A 22,974-nucleotide genomic window follows, 5' to 3' on the forward strand; every position below is an offset into this window, starting at 1 on the left:
GTTTTTAATTGTAAGTCAATATTGCTTGTCTTTCTCTCGGACAGGGCTTTGCTGTCCATAACACACACACCGCACAGTGAGCTAATGTTACGCTAATAACTAATTAGCCTTCACCTCAAGGACTGTGAGCGAGCTGAGCTGCCGCTTGTTTCTAGAACGTCAACGGGCTCATAGTGATTAGTGATGTTACTAGTAGTTGACTGGGAGGTGTTTATTACATTTGGGGAGAGTCCGCTGCCTTACCTGCTAAAAACACCTTTCTGCTCGCTCCACGTTACATGCGCTCTGAATACGCACTGCTGATTGGCTGTTACCGCTCTGCGTGTAACCAATCAGATGGTTCTGTTGATGGGACAATGCTGGGTGCTCCAGTGACATACTGACAGATGCAGACGCAGAACTAAGCAGAACAGCTTGTTAAAACTTTAGTTTAGGCGGTGGCCCTTGTTGTTAAAGCGGCCGCCTTAACAACAAAGCGCTGCGGGAAACCCTGCCTTCTATTTTCATGTTTGTAATGGTGTATACTGTATGTATAGAGTATAAAAAATTGTAAAAAGGAAAAAAAATGATATATATTTTAACAGCAGTTTTTTGTGTTTTGTCCCATTGACAGAGTGTGATTTTGGCAATTGTTCTTTACATGCTCAAACATGCAATAAATTACCCGTCCCAACAGGTATTGATGGGGACGGGAAAAAATCACTCGTTTGAAGTGAAAGGTTTTATTTTTTAATTTTTTGGGAGGCTTACATTTTTTGTCATTAGGGCCCATTAGTTTTTTTTTAGGGTTAAAGAAAGAAATCAGACATGATAAAACAAAGTGGCTGCAAACATTAGCTCACTTTACTCTTAATAAAAAGATGACAAGTGTATTTTATCAGTACTGCTTACACAACAGGATCATAAACAATAGCTGTAACAAAAATGTGACTTTTACAAAAATAATATATAATATTCAGCGTGTGCCTGATAAAAAATATTGAGTCTATGGCCCTGTTTACACTGCATACAAAATCAGAATTTTATGCCCTAAAGTGACACAGATCCGACATTTTTCGCCAGTCTTAACGCTCCTAAGTGCATTAAATCTGATCTTTTTGCATCTCATTCGATCACATCGGTAGGTAGTCTGAATCCGACAAAAATCTTATCTTATCAAATGTGATTTCAGTCAAAACGGAAATGTGACACAAATCTTAAGTTAGGCAATATCATTTGTTTGCGCGGGGAAAGACGCAGCCCGCCAGCGGAAGCGGATACGTCATCAAAACATACAATTTCCGTGTCTTTTTTTGGCACCCAAATTTTTGGTGCATCACTAGTAAATAGTGTGCAAATAATAGTCTATATGTAATATATATATACACACACACACACATATATACATATACACATACATACATACATATTTATACACACACACATATACACACAGATTTATACACAAACCTATAGACCAGGGGTCGGCAGCCCGCGGCTCCGGAGCCGCATGCGGCTCTTTGATGACTCTGATATGGCTCAGCTGCATACTTGCCGACCCCCCATTTTTCCGGGAGGTTTCCGGATTTCAATGCCTCTCCCTGAAATCTCCCAAGGATAATATTCTCAGATTTCCATCCGGACAACAATGTTGAGGGCTGACGGGATGACAATAACATTAACACTCTGTAGAACACGCCGTCGCATGCGCCTTCATGAAATGCTAACTAAGTGCCGGCCGGCACGTGTAGTGTGCGGCTGCCATTACCACGCTCAAGTGACTGCAAGGCATACTTGCTCAACAGCCATACAGGTTACACTGAGGGTTGTGTTATAAACAACCTTAACACTCTTACTAATATGCGCCACACTGTGAACCAACACCAAACAAGAATGACAAACACATTTCGGGAGAACATCCGCACTGTAACACAACAGAACAAATACCCAGAATCCCATGCATCCTTAACTTTTTCGGGCTACATTATACACCCCCACTACCACCCCCCTCCTCCGTGCGTCGGTTGAGGTGGGCGGGTTCAAGGGGGCGGGGAGTTTGTATAATGTAGCCCGGAAGAGTTGTTTATTCGGCCACCCTCAGTGTGACCTGTATGGCTGTTGAACAACTATGCCTTGCGGTCACTTACATGTGTCTGCAGAAGCCACATACAATATGTAAATGGCCTGACAAGCTGTTTGTTACGTTTGTATAGGGTGTTAAGCGCAATGTCATCACAGCACGCCCTTAATATTGTTGTTTGGGTGAAAATCAGCAGACATTCGAGAGAACAGTTGCCCTGAAATCTGGGAGTCTCCCGGATAAATTGGGATGGTTGGCAATTGTGATGTCAATCGGCATTCAATTAAAACTCGCGGCCCGCACTAATATTACATTTTCATATAAAGGTGCAGGGCGCGTGTCTGAGACCGCTGGTTTATACATAGCACAAAGCAAAAAAAAAATTTGTGCGCTGTGTTATTTAATTTTTAATTTCAAAAGAGTTTTGTGGCTCCCATTGTTTTCTTTATTTTGTGAAACGGGTCAAAATGGCTCTTTGAGTGGTAAAGGTTTCCGACCCCTGCTATATACCGATATAGATATATATATATATATATATATATATATATATATATATATATATATATATATATATATATTATACACATACCTATATACTGTGTATATATGTATATATTTTTTTATTCCGACCAAATAGCGATTGTTGAAGGACAGGAATTGACGCCGTGTTGTATTTGCTTACATGTTACGTCCATTCTCTACGTTGTTTACATAAGTGAGTTGAAAAATAAAGCTAACATACATCCACGCTGATGTCTGTGCCTCCTCTAACAGCCACAAAAAGATTACAACCTTCCCAAATATATTACACTATATATCCATTCATACATTGTATTCCTTAAATTCATTTTCATATAAAAAACACTTATTTTTAAGCTCTGGCGACTTTTATTTTATTTTGTGGTAGTAGTAGCAACTTGCTTGTTTATTTACGGAATCTGGTCAACTTCCTTTGTTTTCACTTTATCGAACTGCGCATGCAAGTGTCATTGAGGCCACATTGGGGCCTGTGCGCTTTATACTTGCAGTGTAAAAAGTCAGCTGGAAAAAATCCGATTTGGCCCACTCTGGCCTGCAGTGTAAACGTAGTCTATATTGTCTTTTATAAACCTCCCATAATGTGATATAACAAGTACATAACAAATGAAAAAATGTGAGTATAAAGTGTAATCAAACTACTAACAGTTCAAATTGAGAAAACGCCCAAAATACAAAATGTAGCACTATTAACCCCATTTAAATGAGACATGACTGACTCGTTCACCTGCAAGCGTCCATAATAAGTAGATGTACTTGTATCGTACTGCAAAAATGTGCACTTTTAGGCTGCATGTCTCCTGCTGTGCACCTTGTAGTGATGAATGAGCTCCTGGTGACTCTTCTTCTGCCTTCTGCTCTTCAGACCAGCAGGTATCTGAGGACCTCCCTTAATCGACAACCTGGTGTTTCCTACAAGCACAAAACGAAAATCAATAGATAAGTATAAAGCGACAAAAAACAGCAGACAATAGTCCCCAACTTCACATATACTTCAGATTAGAACGCAGGAATGAAGAACAGAGTAAACTAGATTAGTACTACTAGTTAGGGCTGCACTAAATTAGAAAAAAAACTAATTGTGATTTTTATATTTTATACATATACTTGCATAAAACCGCGAAAATAGCGAATGAAGGGAGGACATGTTACTTTTAGAATGTCAATGAACATATTCTTGTCACACGGTCCTACACATATGAATATGCAATAATTACATTTTTAAAATATTTGGCTTTATGCAGACACACTCAGCGCGTTTGTCTACTTAATGCTCCTAAACTAAAGAAATGACCGATGCAACTTATACAACGTTCATATACTAGTAATTATGTAATAATAATGCAAGTAACTATTTTAAAGGACATTTCTCATTACTGTAGAATTGCTCACCATTTACCTAATAATCCTAAATAAACAAAAATAAAATGGACTAATTTCTGCAAGCAAAAATGTTACTTAAATAAATAAGTAACATTATTATTAACAAACCCAAGTTAGTTTTTCCACTTGGAAAAACTAACTTGGGTTCTCGTTTGTTGCCATCACGTGATTAAAGCATTCGCGCTCGCCCGTCCATGTTGATGCGCTCATATAGCCCAATCAATTTGATGCTGAAATATTCCCACAACGGGACAATTGGTTCTGTAATTACTGTATATATTTTTTCCTCCTAATGTTTGTTACTTTGCGGAACCTTCACTCGCGTGTGGCAGGGCTCTCTGTCCGTGCTTCCTGTGTGTAAAGCTGGTGATCTCTCTCTGTGCCCACCGAGACAAAGATTGTGGATGACTGAAAAGCTCTCACTCTGCTCAGTTAATTCTACTGTTAAATAAACGCGCTTAGTTGCTGAGAGCGGTGCACCGAGGAAGACCTCTATCTCCATTTGAAGCCAGGTCAGGAAACCTGTAAGTGAGAGTCCTTTGAGGGTTTCGGAAATCTTCCACATCATTTAAGATTAATTCTGTTACTTTTAACTCAACAAATATTGGGCTAATCGGGTAAATTAAACTAATTACATTTGTTTAGGGTTTTTTTTTTTTTTTTAACTAAAAGAACCCGAATTACTTCACAGTACAGTATTCTGTTTCACAGTATTTTCTCTATTTTTTCAGCTCTTTTTTTTCTTTGACATTCAGTATTAAACCAGTTCATTTTAATTATAAAATTCCGAAATAATGCCGTGGATTAATGACATCGAGAAAAAGACAGACTGACGTGTTTCACAGTGAGGTCCTTCAAAGCCTCGACACTGACAGTGGAAACTTCCTCCTGACAAGAGGCACACTCCATCATTCATGCAAGGGTTGGGCTTGCAAAGGTTGACAGGCTTTTTCACCTCTGTTAAAAAAGCAGACCGTTAGAATGTTATATTTCTATGCATTGAAATTGCAAATTTTGTCACCTGAGCATAACATCTGCACTACCACGTCCTCAAAGTACTTGAGGTCCTCGTAAGATGGCACTGAGATCAAGTGCTCCTCTAAACTGACCATCTGCAGCAGGCTGTCCCTCTGCACGTCCCCGATGCCAATGACAAACAGCGACACTCCGTTGTGTCGCAACTTCTCTGCCGGCACAAGAGCGTCATTGCTGCCTGAACCATCCGTCACCACTACCACAGCCTTGTTGACCCCGGGCCGTGCGCCTCTGGCCGCAGTGAGAACGTCCGCGTACACGTGGAGGAGGGCGGTGCCCGTCGATGCCACCCCGCCAATGTAGTTAGCCTCACCAGCTGCCTTTAAGATGGCAGAGCCCGTCTCGTGGGTATCGAGGTTGAAGACTGTGGTGGCTTTCCTGCCATAGGTGACCAGCGCCACCTGGGTTACATCACGGTTGATGTCGAATTGGACAGTGAGGCGGCGCACAAAGTCGCGCAGGACAACAAAGTTGTTGGGGCTGACGCCACCTGAGGCGTCTAAGGCGAAGACCAAGTCAACAGCTTGGCCAAGGCAACCTTAGGAAATAAGGATAGGATTATGATTAATTTTTGTAATGGTAAAAAAACATAGGAAGTTGTAGTCAATGCTATCTCAATTGAGCCCTGTAAGTAAAGCATTTAAAAGCAATTGACAACTGCCAAAAAAAAGGAAAAATAAATCATCAGTAGTCACAGTACTGAATTTGAGACCACCGTGGATAACCTAATACCGTAATTTCCGGACTATAAGCCGCTACTTTTTCCCTCGTTCTCGTCACTGCGGTTTATACAACGGTGCGGTTTACGGTAACCAGGGGCGCGCACTACTGAGGATGCGCGAGACCGAGGCAGACACTTGGCGCCAGGTAACGAGAGCAAAACAAAGAGTAGGAGAGCGTCAGCGAAAGTTTGCGCGAAGGAAGTGTTCATGCAAACACCCTCAATATGGAAAACAAACGGAGAAGTGCATATAATGCTGCTTTTAAGTTAAAGGCAATCGATCTGGCTGTCAAAGAAGGAAATAGAGCTGTTGCACGTACCCTTGACATCAATGAATCAATGGTGAGACGGCAGCATGAAGACTGCACTTTTACAGGCGAGCACTTTTACAGGCGAGCACTTTGTATTACTTTGCACCGTTGTATTTTTTGTACTCTGCAGGAATGCTGTTCGCCATGTCAAAGATGTGAAAGTTTGATTGAATGATTGAAAGATTTATTGTTAATAAATGGGACGCTTTGCGTTCCCAAACAGTCATCTCTGTCCCGAGAATCCCCTACGTGGTAGCAGGAACCCCTATATACTACGGTAATTACACATCAAAACGCCTGCGGCTTATAGTTGGGTGCGGTTTATATATGGGGCAATCTGTATTTTCCCCTGAATTTAGCTGGTGCGGCTTATAGACAGGTGCGCTTTATAGTCCAGAAATTACGGTAATTTAAAGGCCTACTGAAACCCACTACTACAGACCACGCAGTCTGATAGTTTATATATCAATGATGAAAAATTTACATTGCAACACATGCCAATACGGCCGGATTAGTTTACTAAATTTCAATTTTGAATTTCTTGCGAAGTATCCTGTTGAAAACGTTGCGGTATGATGACGCATGCGCGTGACGTCACGGATTGTAGCGTACATTTTGATCCAGCCCCAGTCCCAGCTATAAGTCTTCTGCTTTAATTGCATAATTACACAGTATTTTGGACATCTGTGTTTCTGAATCTTTTACAATTTTTTTAATTAATAATGGAGACATCAAAGAAGAAAGATGTAGGTGGAAAGCGGTGTATTGCGGCCGCCTTTAGCAACATAAACACAGAAGGTTTTTCCTTGTTTAGTCCCAAAAGCTGACGGTGAAGCTTTACTATGGAACAGAGCGGTCAAGCGAACATGGTTCCCAAACCACATGTCAACCGGCAGGTTTCGGTGAGAAAATGGTGGTATTAAGTCGGCTCTTACCATAGTTATGAGCGGGGAGCTTGCGTCGTGCGTCCTGCAGCTGCGGACTCTTTTGCCTCCTCCCACCGGCCGCCCCCCACCGGCGGGTGCTTACACCGTGGAGGAGGGGAAGAGAAAAAAAAAATCTCAGCCCGGCTGCCTTGCCTCCTCGAGAAACGTGGCTTCCATCAAACCACACCCCTTTGACTTTCAGGTACGACCATATAATCTCACTAAAACACTAGTAACACAATAAGCAGATAAGGGATTTTCCAGAATTATCCTAGTAAATGTGTCTAATAACATCTGAATCGCTCCAACGGCCCTCGTCTTTTTTTTTTTTCTAGTCCTTCACTCTCACTTTCCTCATCCACGAATCTTTCATTCTCGCTCAAATTATTGGGGAAATTGTCGCTTTCTCGTTCCGAATAGCTCTTGCTGCTGGAGGCTATGATTATAAACAATGTGAGAATGTGAGGAGCTCCACAACCCGTGACGTTACGCGCACATCGTCCGCTACTTCCGGTATAGGCAAGGCTTTCTTATTAGCGACCAAAAGTTGCGAACTTTATCGTTAATGTGCTCTACTAAATCCTTTCAGCAAAAATATGACAATATCGCGAAATGATCAAGTATGACACATAGAATGGACCTGCTATCCCCATTTAAATAAGACAATCTCATTTCAGTAGGCCTTTAAACCGTGAGCCAAACTATTTCAATACAGTTCAATACAGCTAAGCCAATTTCACTGTTTTTACCAAGCGACCCACAACACAAGGCTGAGATTTTTTGCTGGCTTTGGTGGACTTTAACAGATAAAGTGAGAATGAACTGTAATATGCACCTTGATCTGGATGTGAATGAAAATAAAGTCCTTCCTGCAAACGGTAAAGAACTCGCTACCCAACAAATACCCATCAAAACAATAAGGCAGGTGTATGTGCACCTTTTTTTACAGATCTGCACCAACAAAAACTTTTCTGTGGCCAAACCTTCTGCAAATGTTCGTTGAATTGTCTTCAAACAAGCAGAATAGAGAACATAAGCACCTTGTGTATCAACACTGCATATCTTGGCCTTGAGTTCAGGGATTTTGGCACCCAGCTTGTCAGGAGACCTGTAAGTGAGGGTCCTTTGAGGGTTTCCTGTCATGTTATCGAGCTGTCCCTTCAAGCTTTCCGGTCCCATCGCTATGATGAAGACTTCTTGATCCAATGCGTACTTGGATGGCTCCAGCACGTCATCCGCAGAAGGTGTGCCGCTGAGCAACACCACCACTCGCGGGAGGTCGTCGCTGACATCGGCGAACACAGGCGCGCTCACAAAGCCGTTGAGCGTGATGTATCGAAGCGCCTGACCTGTCTTGGTCTGGCCTCCCACGAATTCCACAGCGTCAACGGCCTTAAGCAGACCCTTAAGATCCCCTTTGAATTTGCCCACCGGCGACGTGACGCGAGCGTCTCCGCCGAACACCGCCAGGCCGACTTTGCTGGGTGTGTCGGGGCCGATGACATTCTGCAGGAATCGCTTTAAGAAGGCCTTGAGGCGCAGGAAGCCCTCCAAGGTGAGTGCGTCGGAGCCCTCCACAAGGAAAAGCAGGTCCACTGAACAATCTAATGAAAAAGCGGGAGCTGAGGAAGGACAGGAATAATCAGCCATAGAATTGTTTTAATACTTGTGTCCATATTGTGAACAAACCACAATGAGGGTCTCCTCCAAAGCCAGGTGGACACACACAAATGTAGCTGTCTGCATTTTCTGGGACGCACGTTCCTCCGTTCAGACACGGGTGTGAATCACAGGGGTCTGGATGGCAAGAATGTAAAAATAAACCAACAACAAACAAAAAAAGATGAGCAGAAAGAGAAAGAATTTTACCAGGACAGATGGTCCGATGGCAAATGGTCCCATGCCTCTTGTAGGCCTTTTTGTGCCTGCCCCACACAACATGCTGTTTTAAAATGTAAAAACACACACCCTAAGCATGTTTACTTGCCTGTAGTATGGACAGAGAGCAGTGTACGGGGAATACCCTCTGGAGCCTTTCCAACACATGAAATTCCCCTGCAGTTCCTTCACTGTCTCCAGTGTATTTCTTGTGCAGGAGAACGCCTCCACCTGACAGCCTTTTGGGAGAGAACCACACAGCGAAGGAAGAGTGCAAAAAAGGCAAAGTTTTCATTTAATAAAAATAGTTGGTTATATGCTCAGAAAAATCCTGGCACCCTTAATTGTGGTTATTGTATTGCTCGGCAGAACTCATCGGCCAATAAATAAAATTAGTTAAAGTCCCAACGATTGTCACACACACACTGGGTGTGGTGAAATGTGTCGTCTGCATTTGATCCATCCCAATGTTCAGCCCCTGGGAAGTGAGGGGAGCAGTGAGCAGCAGTGTGTGCAGCGCTCGGGAACCATTTGGTGATTTAACCCCCAATTCCAACCCTTGATGCTGAGTGCCAAGCAAGGAGGCAATGGGTTGCATTTTTTTGTAGTCTTTGGTATGACTCGGCCGGGGTTTGAACTCACGACCTCCCAGTCTCAGGGTGGACACTAACCACAAGTTCACTGAGCTGGTTTAAGGGCACACTAAGTAAGAAGGCGCCCATCTGTCTTAAGCTTCAGTGTCCAAAGTGCGGCCGAGGAGCTTGTTTTTTTAAAAGATTTTTTCTAATGCAACAAAAAAGTATTTTACGTTTTTTTTTTTTGCTTGTGTTCTTGCAAAATCTATTGTACCTGCAGGTGTGGCGTTGCATAGAGAAGTGGTGGTGAGTGTTGTGTACAAGCCATTGACAGCATCATGGAAGTGCTCAGCAAAGAAAACATGGCTCTCCATCGGTTTGCTGGCTAGGGCATGAAGCTCCTCCCACCTGAACCGCAGAAGATGAGGGTTTAATTAATAGTGTTTTTTCTTACAATCGTCAGCAGACGTACCATACCTCGGGTAGCGCACGCCGACAGCAAATAAGACAACGCCTTCCTCTCTGAGCTGCGTAGCAGCTTGTTCGATGTTGCCCTGTGACATCCCATCTGATAAAAGGATGGCGACGCGGGCCACGGCGGAGGAGTTGCGGCCGCCTGGGAAACCTTTCCTGAGCACGTACTTCAAAGCCAGGCCGGTCTGGGTGCCGCCGCCCCTGAAGGTAAAAACACAATCAGTTACACAGACAGGGGCTTGATTGACAGACAAAATACAGCACTAATTCATGTTTGCTGACTTCCAGTTTGGGCTCGACATGTGAAATTTTCATCGCCCCAATCTCATAACATGAATTCATGCTTGTTTAAAGGCCTACTAAAATAAGATTTTCTTATTTAAACGGGGATAGCAGGTCCATTCTATGTGTCATACTTGATCATTTTGCGATATTGCCATATTTTTGCTGAAAGGATTTAGTAGAGAACATCAACGGTAAAGTTCGCAACTTTTGGTCGCTAACAGAAAAGACCTGCCTTTACCGGAAGTCGCAGACGATGACATCACCCGTTGATGGCTCCTCACATCGTTTTTAAATGGGAGCCTCCAATAAAAAGAGCTATTTCGACCGAGAAAACGACAATATCCCCATTAATTTGAGCGAGGATGAAAGATTCGTGTTTGGGGATATTGATAGCGACGGACTAGAAAAAAGTTAAAAAGTTAGAAGTTAAAAAAGTTGAAAAAAAAAATACACGATTGCATTGGGACAGATTCAGATGTTTTAGACATTTACTAGGATCATTCTGGGAAATCCCTTATCTTTACATTGTGTTGTTAGTGTTTTAGTGAGTTTAATAGTACCTGATAGAAGGGTTTATCCACGGGTGTGTTGACGCCATTGTCTGATGGAAGTCGACGGCAGCTGTACGGACGGCACGAGCTCAGCTGATCTCCGGTAAGTGGCGACTTTTTACCAAAATTTTCTCACCAAAAACTGCTGGTTGACAAGTGGTCGGGATCCATGTTCGTTTGACCGCTCTGATCCATTGTAAAGTTTCACCTCCAGGAATTTTAAACAAGGAATCACCGTGTGTTTGTGTGGCTAAAGGCTAAAGCTTCCCAACTCCATCTTTCTACTTTGACTTTTCCATTACTAATTGAACAAATTGCAAAAGATTTAGCAACGCAGATGTCCAAAATACTGTGTAATTATGCAGTTAAAGCAGACAACTTTTAGCTGTGTGTGTGCGCAGCGCTAATATTTCCTAACAGTCCGTGACGTCACACGTTCACGTCAGCATTCTGCGACGTTTTCAACAGGACACTTTGTGCGAAATTTTAAATTGCAATTTAGTAAACTAAAAAGGCCATATTGGCATGTGTTGCAATGTTAATATTTCATCATTGATATATAAACTATCAGACTGTGTGGTCAGTAGTAGTGGGTTTCAGTAGGCCTTAATAGGAGACGTGTCAGCAAAAGTTAAAACCGTTTTGCAATGCATTACAATCTCACTAAAATAATAACATATCTTCCACAAAATTGTATTTTAAATTGAACTTGTACTAAAGATGCCTTGTTAACCTGACGTCGGCAGGCTAAGCTCTCTTCTGCTTTTTTTTTGTGTAAGAATTTGTTTTCCCTGACAACGGGTTCTCTGCTCATCATGGGGGACCTGACAGAGCCTTGTGATTGGCATGTATGTGTATGTGTATTTTTGTGTGTATATATACCGTACATAATATGGTTGTCGAGACACCAATATTTTGTACCGGTAGCAAAATGTATTTCCATACTTTGATACTTTTATAAATAAAGGGGACCAAAAAAATGGCATTATTGGCTTTATTTGAACAAAAACTCTTACGGTACATTTAACGTATGTTTCTTATTGCAATCGAAGAACAATTTTGGCCTTAAATAAAATAGTAAACATACTAGACAACTTGTCTCTTAGTAGTAAGTAAGCAAAGAAAGGCTAAATGTCTGCTGACTTATGCAGTAACATATTGTGACATCTTCAGTTCAATCGCTGTCCACTTATACCTCTTCCTTTTGTATTAGAAATGTCATTTTGGGTTTTACATTGAACTTTTTGTTCACTTACTGCTCTGTGTGCCTGTTAATAGCCCCCAGGTGACTAAGTTTTTTTAATTAAAAAAAACAACAATAGAGGCCTGTCCTCCTTGTTGGAGGGACAAGTGAAAAAAACCTTGTCATGGTTGAAAGAGCTCCTGTGTGTTGCTGAATATGTGCATGGCTGATGTTTGTCTACCTGTATTTATCTGTTATGTGTCTGATCAATGATATTGTGTATATCTTAAACACTCACATGAGTAGAAACTGGAAATATTGTAATAGAAATATTTTTTTAAAAAGTCCCGTCGACCCCAAAGGGAATAAGCGGTAGAAAATGGATGGATGTAGAAAAAGTACTAAACCAAAAATGTCATTATCTCGCTGCAGTACCTCCAAAGACCCCATGTTGAAGACTTTTGCTCTAGAGCAGGGGTCGGGAACCTTTTTGGCTGAGAGAGCCATGAAAGCCAAATATTTCAAAATGTATTTCAGTGAGAGCCATATCATATTTTTTAACACTGAATACAACTAAATGCGTGCATTTTTAAGTAAGACTAACATTTCTAGAGTATAATTAGTCTATTTTTCTTTTTAATAACATTGTTATTCTGAAGCTAACCAATAATAAATAAAATGTCATGTCTGTTGATCATGTTTTTGTTTGGCCATGTGCTGTTTGTCCTTTGGACTCTTTAAGTTCCTGTTTTTTTCCACTCCCTTGTCTGGTTTCCTTGGTTACTCATTTTGTCCACCTGTCTCTGGTGGACAAAATGCCCGCTCACCTGCTTCCCGAGCACTATTCAGAGGCAGTATTTAAGCTCGTCTTTGCCAGTCAGTCGCCCTGGCGTCAATGTGATCTTTTCTTGCTCTGTGCTGACTTGTTTCGTGCCTTGCCATAGTTTCGTGCTTCATGCCATGCCAAATAAGTTTTGTTTGATTTATGTTCATAATCTGTTTATGCGTTAGCTTTGTTCCTTAGCCCAAGTTGTGCCTCCACTGTGAGCGATTTTTGTTTGTATCTTTTTTTAGTTTAAATTAAATCATGTTTTTACCTAAATGCCATGTCCCGAGTAGTCCGTCTGCCTTCCTTGGGGAACGACCCTGCAGCAAGCTGCGACCCCCCCCATCGTGACATAAAATACTTCTTACCATTAATGCGACTTGTTGAACAGGTGCGGTAGAAAACGGATGGATGGATTTAAATGCATGAGAATGTTTAATATTTTGCACGTTATTTTTGGCACTGTGATTACCAGCGCAATTATTCATAATTATCGTGTTAAGCAATGTCAGCTAAGATTTATCTTTGAGCCAGATCCAGTCATCAAAAGAGCTACATCTGGCTCTAGAGCCATAGGTTCCCTACCCCTGCTCTAAAGTTTACTTTTTTTGTGATGCCACCACAGAGGGGTACCAGTAATGGAAAGAAAAATATACCAAAGAACCAGAAAAAATGAGGTAAAATGCCACCAAAGATGGGTGCCTGTGGTACAAAAGAAAAAAAATGCCACCATAGAAGGGTACCAGTGAGATGATAACCATAGATAGATAATTTTAAAAGGACGTGTGTAAACTCACACAGTCAATGTTTGGTCATTTTTATTTTTTTAAATTTTCCTGAGGGAACACTGCTGGAGGAATCAATAAAGTACTATCTACCTATCTATCTATTGTAATTTGGGTTAAAAGTTAACGACTACAAGGAAATAAAAGACATCACAAAAAGACTTATTGCAGCTTGAAGTCATTGACAATTATATTATTAATCAGTTAACAACTGCAGATCTGACTCTCTTATGCTGTCTCCAGCGTACCTCAGGGGTCAATATTAGGCCTCCTTTTATTTAGCCTCTATATTTATGATTTGCCCACTGTTTGTCCTGAAGCTGAATGCTTAATGTATGCACACGGTTTTCTTCTTTCGTGGTCACACAGAAGACATTGTTTCTGCTAAACTCACTAAAACAATGTCCTGTGTTACAACTTGGTTGCATGAGTGCTGTCTGCAGCTAAACGTTTCTAAAACTATAGGCATGTATGTAACTAAAAAGAGAAAAGGATCATCTGACTCCGACATACATATTAATGGAGAAAGAATACAAATTGTCAGCCAATGTAAATATCTTGGGTTAATAATAGATTCAGAGCTTTCCTTTAAAGCCCATATTGGCAGATTGTGTAAAATAATTAAGTTTAATCTCACAAATTTTTGTGCAATTCGAAATGAAATGTCAACTGAAGCTGCAAAATTGTATTTGCATTAGATGATTTTCAGCCACTTCAACTATTGCCTTACCAGCTGGTCTCAGGCTGGTCAGAGTTAAAAAAAAAAAACATTGGAAATCCTTTACAAACAAGCAATTAAGGTTATGGATTAAAAACATAGGCACTATCATCACTGTGCCGTTTAAAAAAAAATACGGTATTTTGAACTAGGACAGTCTTCACACATTTGCAGACTTAAAACTGACCTATAAAGTACTGCATGAGTTGGCTCGAGATCTTCTGACAGAGTTCATCAGCCAAAGAAACAGTGGTGAGCGTGTCACTCGAGGCTGTCAGAGGTGACTGTTATATTCCTCTGCGCAGGACCACTTTCAGTAAGTCGGTCTGGTCAGTAAAGAGCGCAAATGTGTGGAACTCAGTACGAGAGGAGGTTAAACTGGTCACAACTTACAAGGCCTTCTAAAAACTGAAAATGTGGCTTAACGCCTACAGCTGCCAGCACTAAAAGACGAGCCTGTTTTGATGCTAAAATAAATGTTATGTTGCATTTTATTTTTTATCATATTGTGTATGTGATGTATGCTTTTTTATTTTTCTCTCTTCCTTTACTTTTTCCTTTAAATTGAAATATAACTGCCTTTTTTACATTATGGCCACGGGACTACAGATGAAAACTACCCTTCTGGCTAATTCTGGCTTTTTTAACCATGTGTAGTCATGTGTTTTATGAAATTACATTGACCCCTTTGAAATAAACTATCCATCCATCCGTTTTCTACCGCTTATTCCCTTTTGGGGTCGCGGGGGGCGCTGGCGCCTATCTCAGCTACTAATCTAATCTAATTACAATATCTCAAGATTATGCCATGTTTCAACAATATTAGGCAATACAATTAATTTGCTGGTCATGGCCAATACATTATTACTTTATCTATACCCAAATATCTGATTTTCAACACCTTAAATATGAGTAAGCGTGAACACGCACCTGTAATAAATCTTCTTCACCCGCATCAACAGCTCGTGCTTGGTAGTGTATGAATTCAATGGCAACTCCAACCGAGGAACTGAGCCAAACTGGATGAATCCAACACGCACCTGGATGAGGGAAGGGGGTATGCTAAAAAGAATGACAAGCTGTCTAGGGTGGGATTCTTGAAAAAAGGAAATCAGACCTTGTCCGGTCCGATGTCAAGCGCTTCACAGACTTTGATGGCGTAATGTTTGGACCTTTCAAAGCTTCCCTTTCCCACACTGTAGGAACCATCCATGAGGAAGAGGATGTCCAAGGCTGCTGAGCACTGCATCACTTCCATGGGACACATACATTGTGACAATGTTGGTTTGTGCATTCCTGAGGTGAACAGCATGACACTTACTCTCTGCTGCTGAGCTGATCTTCAAAATGTTCTCATTGCTACTGTGGATCTCCAGCATGGAGGCACCCTGCTGAACTAAGAGAGAACATGAAAAGGTTAGCACAAAGATGGCATATGCCAATAAATACCAATTAAGTCATTTACAAATTTAACATATTCAAAATTCCTCCATAACTACAGTGTCAACACAACACAATGAACAAATTACACAAAAAATAGCACATACTGGAGACATTCTCAGAACCCGACCCCAAAGACATTTACTTTTTATCTGGAGACACTGTGCCCAAAAAGCTAGTTTTCTTTACAGACTGGCCCCTTGACCCTCCACCATTGAGGATAATTGACAATTCAGATCTAATGTGAGAGGACATTTGAAGAACGCCATTCTTTCAGCTTGTTCACTTGGAAGGAGGACCCAGAGAGGAGCGAGAGAGAGAGAGACAGCGAGACATGTGACTTCCTGTTCAGAAGCCATGTGAACGTGCCCTGTTGTCCCTAGTAACCCCGCCAGTGTTGTCTGAGAATTTGCCCCGAGTCCTGGCTTTGTTTTTCCAACATCATCTCCTTTGAATACAGACAGAAAATGTCTATTTTACATATATTGATTAGGGACTTCCTTCATAAATAATAAAGCCAAGTGTGTATACAGCATGTACCATACTAAGAAACCACTTATTTTATGCTGGTAGCTTCTACTAGAATTAGAGCTATAAGAACTTCTTCAGGCCCTTTGGTAATCCGGTTTAAGACGTTTTTACAGAAGTCGTAAGCATACTTTTTTCAAATGTACTAGGCAGTCATAAATCCTAAAAGAAGAGCAGGCAAGATTCAAGTGCAGAACTTGGTAAAAAGTAGCAGCTGCAGGCACACAAATCTAATCATGACCCTCTTTTCATCATTGCAAGTCCTCCTGACAGTAAACGTTTAGATGATTTAGCCACACGGCTCCAACAACATTGTAGAACAGTATATGAAACAGTATATGAAAACTTTATCATTCAAGTCTGGACATTGATGCCAATTAGTGTAAACCCCCTTAAAATATAAAAGGTAATAAATCAATCAATCAAAGTTGACTTATATTGCCCTTAATCACAAATGTCTCACAAGCCATAACGACATCAGGGCAAGAAAAAAACTCAACCCAATTGAAACAACGAGAAAACTTTGTAAGGGACAGCAGATGTGGGGATTCTCCCCGCTTGACTGGTGCAATGCATGCCAAGTGGATACGGTTAATAATGTGAGAGTCCAGTATATGGCGGGACCAGCAGTTCCAGTGACTATCCTTTTAAATATGACTCAAGTCAGATTAAGTAGATGTCTTTCTTTTGTCAACACCACCAAAGGAAGAAGGAGTCAAATTCTCAAGTTCAAAAACTTAAAGTATATAATGTGAGGGTGCTAAAGCTGTCATTTGTGATAAGAACGCACAAAATTATATTGTCCTCAGGCAAATACCAACACTTGAGACGGAGATAACTACGAAAAAACATGCTGTAAAAACCATGCGTTTTTCACACAGGGGACAGTAAATCCTTTTGAAGGACACGACATGTTCAAACAGTGCTATATCACAAAAATATGTGGCTAGGAGACCTTGTTAATCCATCCATCCATTTTCTACCACTTGTCCCTTTTGGAGTCGCGGGGGGTGCTGGAGCCTATCTCAGCTGCATACAGGTGGAAGGCGGGATACACCCTGGACAAGTCGCCACCTCATCACAGGGCCAACACAGATGGCCAGACAACATTCACACACTCGGGCCAATTTAGAGTTCCCAATCAACCTATCCCCAGGTGCATGTCTTTGGAGGTGGGAGGAAGCCGGAGTACCCGGAGGGAACCCACGCAGTCACGGGGAGAACATTCAAACTCCACACAGAAAGATCCCGAGCGCAGGATCGAACCCAGGACTACTCAGGACCTTCGTATTGTGAGGCACATGCACTAACCACTGTACCACCTTGTTAATTTCACCACAAATTTGCGAGAAAATATGCTACTGTAAAATAACTATTTCTGTTTGTCATTGGCCCGCGACATATTCAGAAACCAAATAAGTCACAGGTTAGAACATCACACACACAAAAAATAATTGGCTTAATTCCCCCCCCAAAAAATGGGGCCTGAAAATCAAAATGGCCGCAGACTGAATATGGTCTTTGATGATGTCCTTAGGTAGGACTGGGCGGTATACCGGTATTATGAATCATACCGGTATATTATAGAAATAGGCATGTATTTGAGACAAAACCGCCATATTAAAAAAAAGGCATCCTTTAAGGGGCTGTTTGCAACATTTAAACAGAAAACTAGATAGGGCTGACTTTCCAATGTATGTTACACAGTATATCCCACCCTCTCGCAGCTTCTCCTAATTGACGTAACTACGAACGTACATAACACGCATATACATAGCTTTAGGTGGTGTAAGCTAATAATAGCAATTTGGATTGCTAGCTGTCATTGAATGTATATAAATAAAGACAATTGTCAAACAAATGTATTCTGGTAAACTACTAATCATGTTTATTTTATTGAGGCATTTTTAAAGATTTTGACAGATAGACATTTTAAATATATATGTCATCTGAAATGGAATAGGCAGAAGCTAAAGCTTATTACACCTATCCCAGTGTATTCACAAAACAGAAAAAAACCACTAATGTCTTATGCATGTAGTTCTACATTTTTTTTGTTTTCCATTAATCACAAAATAAAAAAATAAAAAATGAAAAAGTTCCAACATTCATTTTTACATCCTTAGCATCCATTCTCAACATATTTTTTTGTAAGTGATTTCTTCAAAATAATTTAAAATCTACCGGTAATTCAAGTTTTACAGTCTTTTATCTCTTTTTAAAATTATTCCATACATTAATGCTGCTTTGCACTCGTTCTCACTAATGATTTTTTTTTTTAAACATTTCTTTCTTCCGGAAATTATAAACGATTTATAATGATAACATAAGTTAGCCCAGTATTTTTTCAAACCACTGTGCCGCGGCACACTATTGTACCGTGAGATATTGTCTGGTGTGCCGTGGGAGAAGATGTAATTCCATCAAATTGGGTTAAAAATATTTTTTTGCACACCAGTGATTATTATGCACAAATAATGTGCAGTTGTCTAGAGCAGTGGTTCTCAAATGGAGGTACGCGTACCCCTGGGGGTACTTGAAGGTATGCCAAGGGGTAAGTGAGATTTTTTTTTAAATATTCTAAAAATAGCAACAATTCAAAAATCCTTTATAAATATATTTGTTGAATAATACTTCAACAAAATATTAATGTAAGTTCATAAACTGTGAAAAGAAATGCAACAATGTAATATTCAGTGTTGACAGCTAGATTATTTGTGGACATGTTTCATAAATATTGATGTTAAAGACTTCTTTTTTTGTGAAGAAATGTTTATAATAAAATTCATGAATCCAGATGGATCTCTGTTACAATCCCCAAAGAGGGCACTTTAAGTTGATGATTACTTCTATGTGTAGAAATCTTTATTTATAACTGAATCTGTTGTTTATTTTTCAACAAGTTTTTAGTCATTTGTATATCTTTTTTTCCAAAAAGTTCAAGAAAGACCACTACAAATGAGCAATATTTTGCACTGTTATACAATTTAATAAATCAGAAACTGATGGCATAGTGCTGTATTTTAATTCCTTATCTCTTCTTTTCAACCAAAAATGCTTTGCTCTGATTAGTGGGTACGTGTATTAAAAAAAATTTCACAGGGGGTACATCACTGAAAAAAGGTTGAGAACCACTGGACTAGATCGAGCGCGGCAGAGTAACCATGTAATACTCTTCCATATCAGTAGGTGGCAGCAGGTAACTAATTGCTTTGTGGATGTCGGGAACATTGCTTGTCGTGATCACAATTTGCAGACGACAGCGGGAGGTAGGCTCTGCTTTTTACCCATAGATTTATCAGATTTTATTTTTTATTATTTATAGCAGGGGTGTCAAAAGTGTGCCCCGGAGGCCATTTGCGGCCCACAACTAATGTTTTAAAGGCCTGAGGCACATTCTAAAAAATACTATTAAAATAAACAAAAGTGAAATAAAAAAGCTTGAAGGCTAAATGTAATTTAGAAAAAGTTGCAACGTTGACTAATGAAACAAAGCTGTTTTTTTTTCTTTCAAACTGTCATTGCTCAAAACAAAATATTGAATCAAAATCAATGTTATTATGAATTATTGACCTATTCAAGTTTCCGATTACTTTACATCAAATATTCCACGAAGAAAAATATTTTTGCTGGAAGATTTAGCAAATTTGTTAAATAAATCAAAAAATGTATATTTTGTTGTTTTCTTACTGTACCGAAAATGAACCGAACCGTGACCTCTGAACCGAGGTAGGTACCAAACCGAAATGTTTGTGTATTGTTACATCCCTAATGTGTGTGTGTATGTATATATATATATATATATATATATATATATATATATATTTTATTTTTTTTCCTTGTGAACGAAATGACTGAAAGAGCACGCACTTGCGGCGCGATGATGTCACATTATTGATAGCAAAATTAATTTTTAGACAATCTGATTTGACTGATCACCTACAACACCCAGAGAGAAAAAAGTGTTAGAAAATGAATTAAAAAAGAAACATTTTAAAATATAATTTGAATACATTTTTTAAAATAAAAAAAAAACATTTTTTTATCTTTTTTTAAACCTGGGACTTCCTGTGGGCAGGCTGTAGTTTGGGGACCCCTGATCTATCATATACAAGCTGTATCAAAATCGTCCTACATGCCTCCATTTTTCTGTATGCTGCACTCGCAGGAAAAAGTTTGCCCAGCCCTGTCGTAAGCTAAGACGCACCAATATTTGTTGTGGTTATGATTATGTTGGTGGTTTAAATCAAACGTGCATTTACTCTCAATATGATACATCACATATTTCCAGTTTTTCATTACAGAATATATGTCAAAATATTCCATCCATCCATTTCCTACCTCTTATTCCCTTTTGGGGTCACGGGGGGCGCTGGCGCCAATCTCAGATACAATCGGGCGGAATGCGGCGTACACCTTGGACAAGTCGCCACCTCATCGCAGGGCCAACACAGATAGACAGACAACATTCACACTCACATTTACACACTAGGGCCAATTTAGTGTTGCCAATCAACCTATCCCCAGGTGCATGTCTTTGGAAGTGGGAGGAAGCCGGAGTACCCGGAGGGAACCCACGCAGTCACGGGGAGAACATGCAAACTTCACACAGAAATATCCCGAGCCTGGGATTGAACCCAGGACTGCAGGACCTTCGTATTGTGAGGAAGACGCACTAACCACTCAGCCATTAAGCTAAAAGTAGAAGTCGCTTTATAAAACTTGACAAATTAGGCTTTAAATATTGGCAAAGGGAACACATTCCTTAACACTTCAAGCTACCCGAGATATACATGAGGGAGGTACTTCTTGTGCCAAACTGAATTCAAAAGTGTGATAAAAAAAAAAAAAAAGCACTAACTGACCTTGAAAAAGCAGCAGCACAGTGGGAATGAAGCCATGATAGAGAATATCTGGGAGCATGTTGGGGGGCCTGCAAACAAAAACAAAAATTGTCAAACAAAAAATTCAAATGTATAAGAACATGCTCATACCGACTTTCTCTGTCCTTTTCCTGCAATCTATAATGATGCCACCTGTGTTTAAATGGTTTCACAGGTTGGAAAATGCCTCTTGTGCATCTAATTATAGAGGAGCAAAAGCTTTTGGGCGAGTTTCATACCAAATCCAAAAGTTACTCATCAGTGCAAGTAACAACGACAAAATTATTGACTTTACTTTCAACATGGCTACCCTGCCCTGCTGAGTCAGGGTAGATTTAGGGAGGGTCACAGGTTGTGACCCTGACAGTTAACAGTAAGCGTGCTTCAACTGGAGAGGCCAAGCGAATTCAAGCATGCCAGCGTGTTTAAGTACAAAGTAGAAGCACGGAATTTAGGACATGGGGCGTGTGGTTTCTGCCTCTAGGTGCTCGTCAATATAAGTGTCCGAAGAAGACTAAATTACAGTTATGATGTTTTTTCTGTTTGCCTTACACATCTTAACACAAAAGCTTTTTTTTTTTTTTTTTTTTTAATAAATAGCAAAAAACAGTAAACCTGGATGAATTCAGCTGCATACTTTGGATATAAACAGCAGTATATGGTGGACTAATGTAAAAATAAATTAAAAAACTAAGCTAGCAGTCATAAGATTTCAATAATGGTTCTGGTGTTAGATTTTTTTCAAACATGCTTCGAAATACACTGTGATTCACTACTTGTTTCTAGTTTCTCATTTAACGTGCAAAAAGAAGTACCAAGAAGCTGTTTATTTAATCCTATTCATTTTCATTTCATAGTAACTTCTAACACATCTGTTTGTACCCAATCTGTACAAACAGATTGGGTACAAAGTGAATAAATTATAAGGAACAAATACTTAAGTATATAAATATACATTACATAAAATTATCATGAATAAATAAGTACATTTGAATTCACATGGGACGAATAGAGTATCTTACTTCCAACAAGGATAAGATTGTTTATCAGGATTCCTATTTGTACATTGTGTGAGTTTGAACAGCTTCTTAAACAATATTAGAACATTTACTTATTGGCAAAATCTATTCTATAACTTAACTCCACATATAGATGTACCAAATGTTTTAATTGTTTTACGTGCATGTGCACAAATGTTTTAAGTTACATTTCTCCTCCTTTGTTGAAAATTGTTATACATTCCTAGATAGTAGGTTATAGTTTGCTTTGAGCAAAATTTAAGCTGTTTCAATATTTGCTTTATGTATGGGTCGTACTTGTATAGCGCTTTTCTACCTTCAAGGTACTCAAAGCGCTTTGACACTACTTCCACATTAAGTGTTTGAGTGTTCTCAATAGCTGACACTGTAACCAAACTCTTATGTATAATGATAAATCGACTAAAATAGAGAAGATGTTGGTGTACCTGCAATTTTAGGCTAATTTAAAATTAAAATTAATTTAAATAAATGTAAATCTATTAATTCAACAGAGGCAATCTTACATGAAGATAAAAGACACAATTGCATTATTCTTCACCCAGGTTCTGCCAATCAAAAATAAGGATTATTACTTAGCAGACCCTTAATACAGATATTCCCATTCAATTACTATTGTACAGAAAATTACAGTAGTATAGTCAATGCCAATTGATGCAATAAAAATAAATTGTCTCTGCTTACCAAAGGCTTGTCAAAATCCACTCTTAGTGAAGTTGTGGTTTTGTCAGCTCCATGCACCTCTTTGTTTCAGCACAGCTCCCATCCACACACAGGAGAGCAGTGAACCCACCTCCGCTCAGCTCCACCTACACCGGTGGGCTCGAATCATCCTCTCC

General features: G+C 39.9%; 1 protein-coding gene across 1 annotated transcript; it reads right to left on the bottom strand.

Moving 5' to 3' along the window:
• Positions 1–706: 706 nt before the first annotated feature.
• Positions 707–22,946, bottom strand: vwa2 (von Willebrand factor A domain containing 2). Its single transcript, XM_061909606.1, has 14 exons — positions 22,820–22,946; positions 21,081–21,148; positions 15,569–15,643; positions 15,365–15,498; positions 15,178–15,287; positions 9,903–10,100; positions 9,700–9,833; positions 8,960–9,089; positions 8,842–8,897; positions 8,662–8,769; positions 8,013–8,594; positions 5,001–5,552; positions 4,814–4,936; positions 707–3,508 (listed from the first exon to the last, which is right to left on the bottom strand). The coding sequence occupies exons 2-14, from the start codon at positions 21,136–21,138 to the stop codon at positions 3,381–3,383; spliced, it is 2,388 nt and encodes a 795-aa protein (XP_061765590.1). The 5' UTR covers positions 21,139–21,148; positions 22,820–22,946; the 3' UTR covers positions 707–3,380.
• Between the last annotated feature and the right edge of the window lie 28 nt (positions 22,947–22,974).

The sequence above is a fragment of the Nerophis ophidion genome, linkage group LG08, assembly GCF_033978795.1.
Source record: "Nerophis ophidion isolate RoL-2023_Sa linkage group LG08, RoL_Noph_v1.0, whole genome shotgun sequence".
In the NCBI taxonomy this organism is placed as follows: domain Eukaryota; kingdom Metazoa; phylum Chordata; class Actinopteri; order Syngnathiformes; family Syngnathidae; genus Nerophis; species Nerophis ophidion.

Excerpts from the sequence above, each read along its gene's own strand:
- vwa2 (XM_061909606.1), bottom strand. The coding sequence starts at position 21,138 with ATGCTCCCAGATATTCTCTATCATGGCTTCATTCCCACTGTGCTGCTG. Across the intron at positions 9,090-9,699 it reads ATGCAACGCCACACCTGCAG|GCTGTCAGGTGGAGGCGTTC; the intron begins GTACAATAGATT and ends CTCTCCCAAAAG. Across the intron at positions 4,937-5,000 it reads AGTGCAGATGTTATGCTCAG|AGGTGAAAAAGCCTGTCAAC; the intron begins GTGACAAAATTT and ends CTTTTTTAACAG.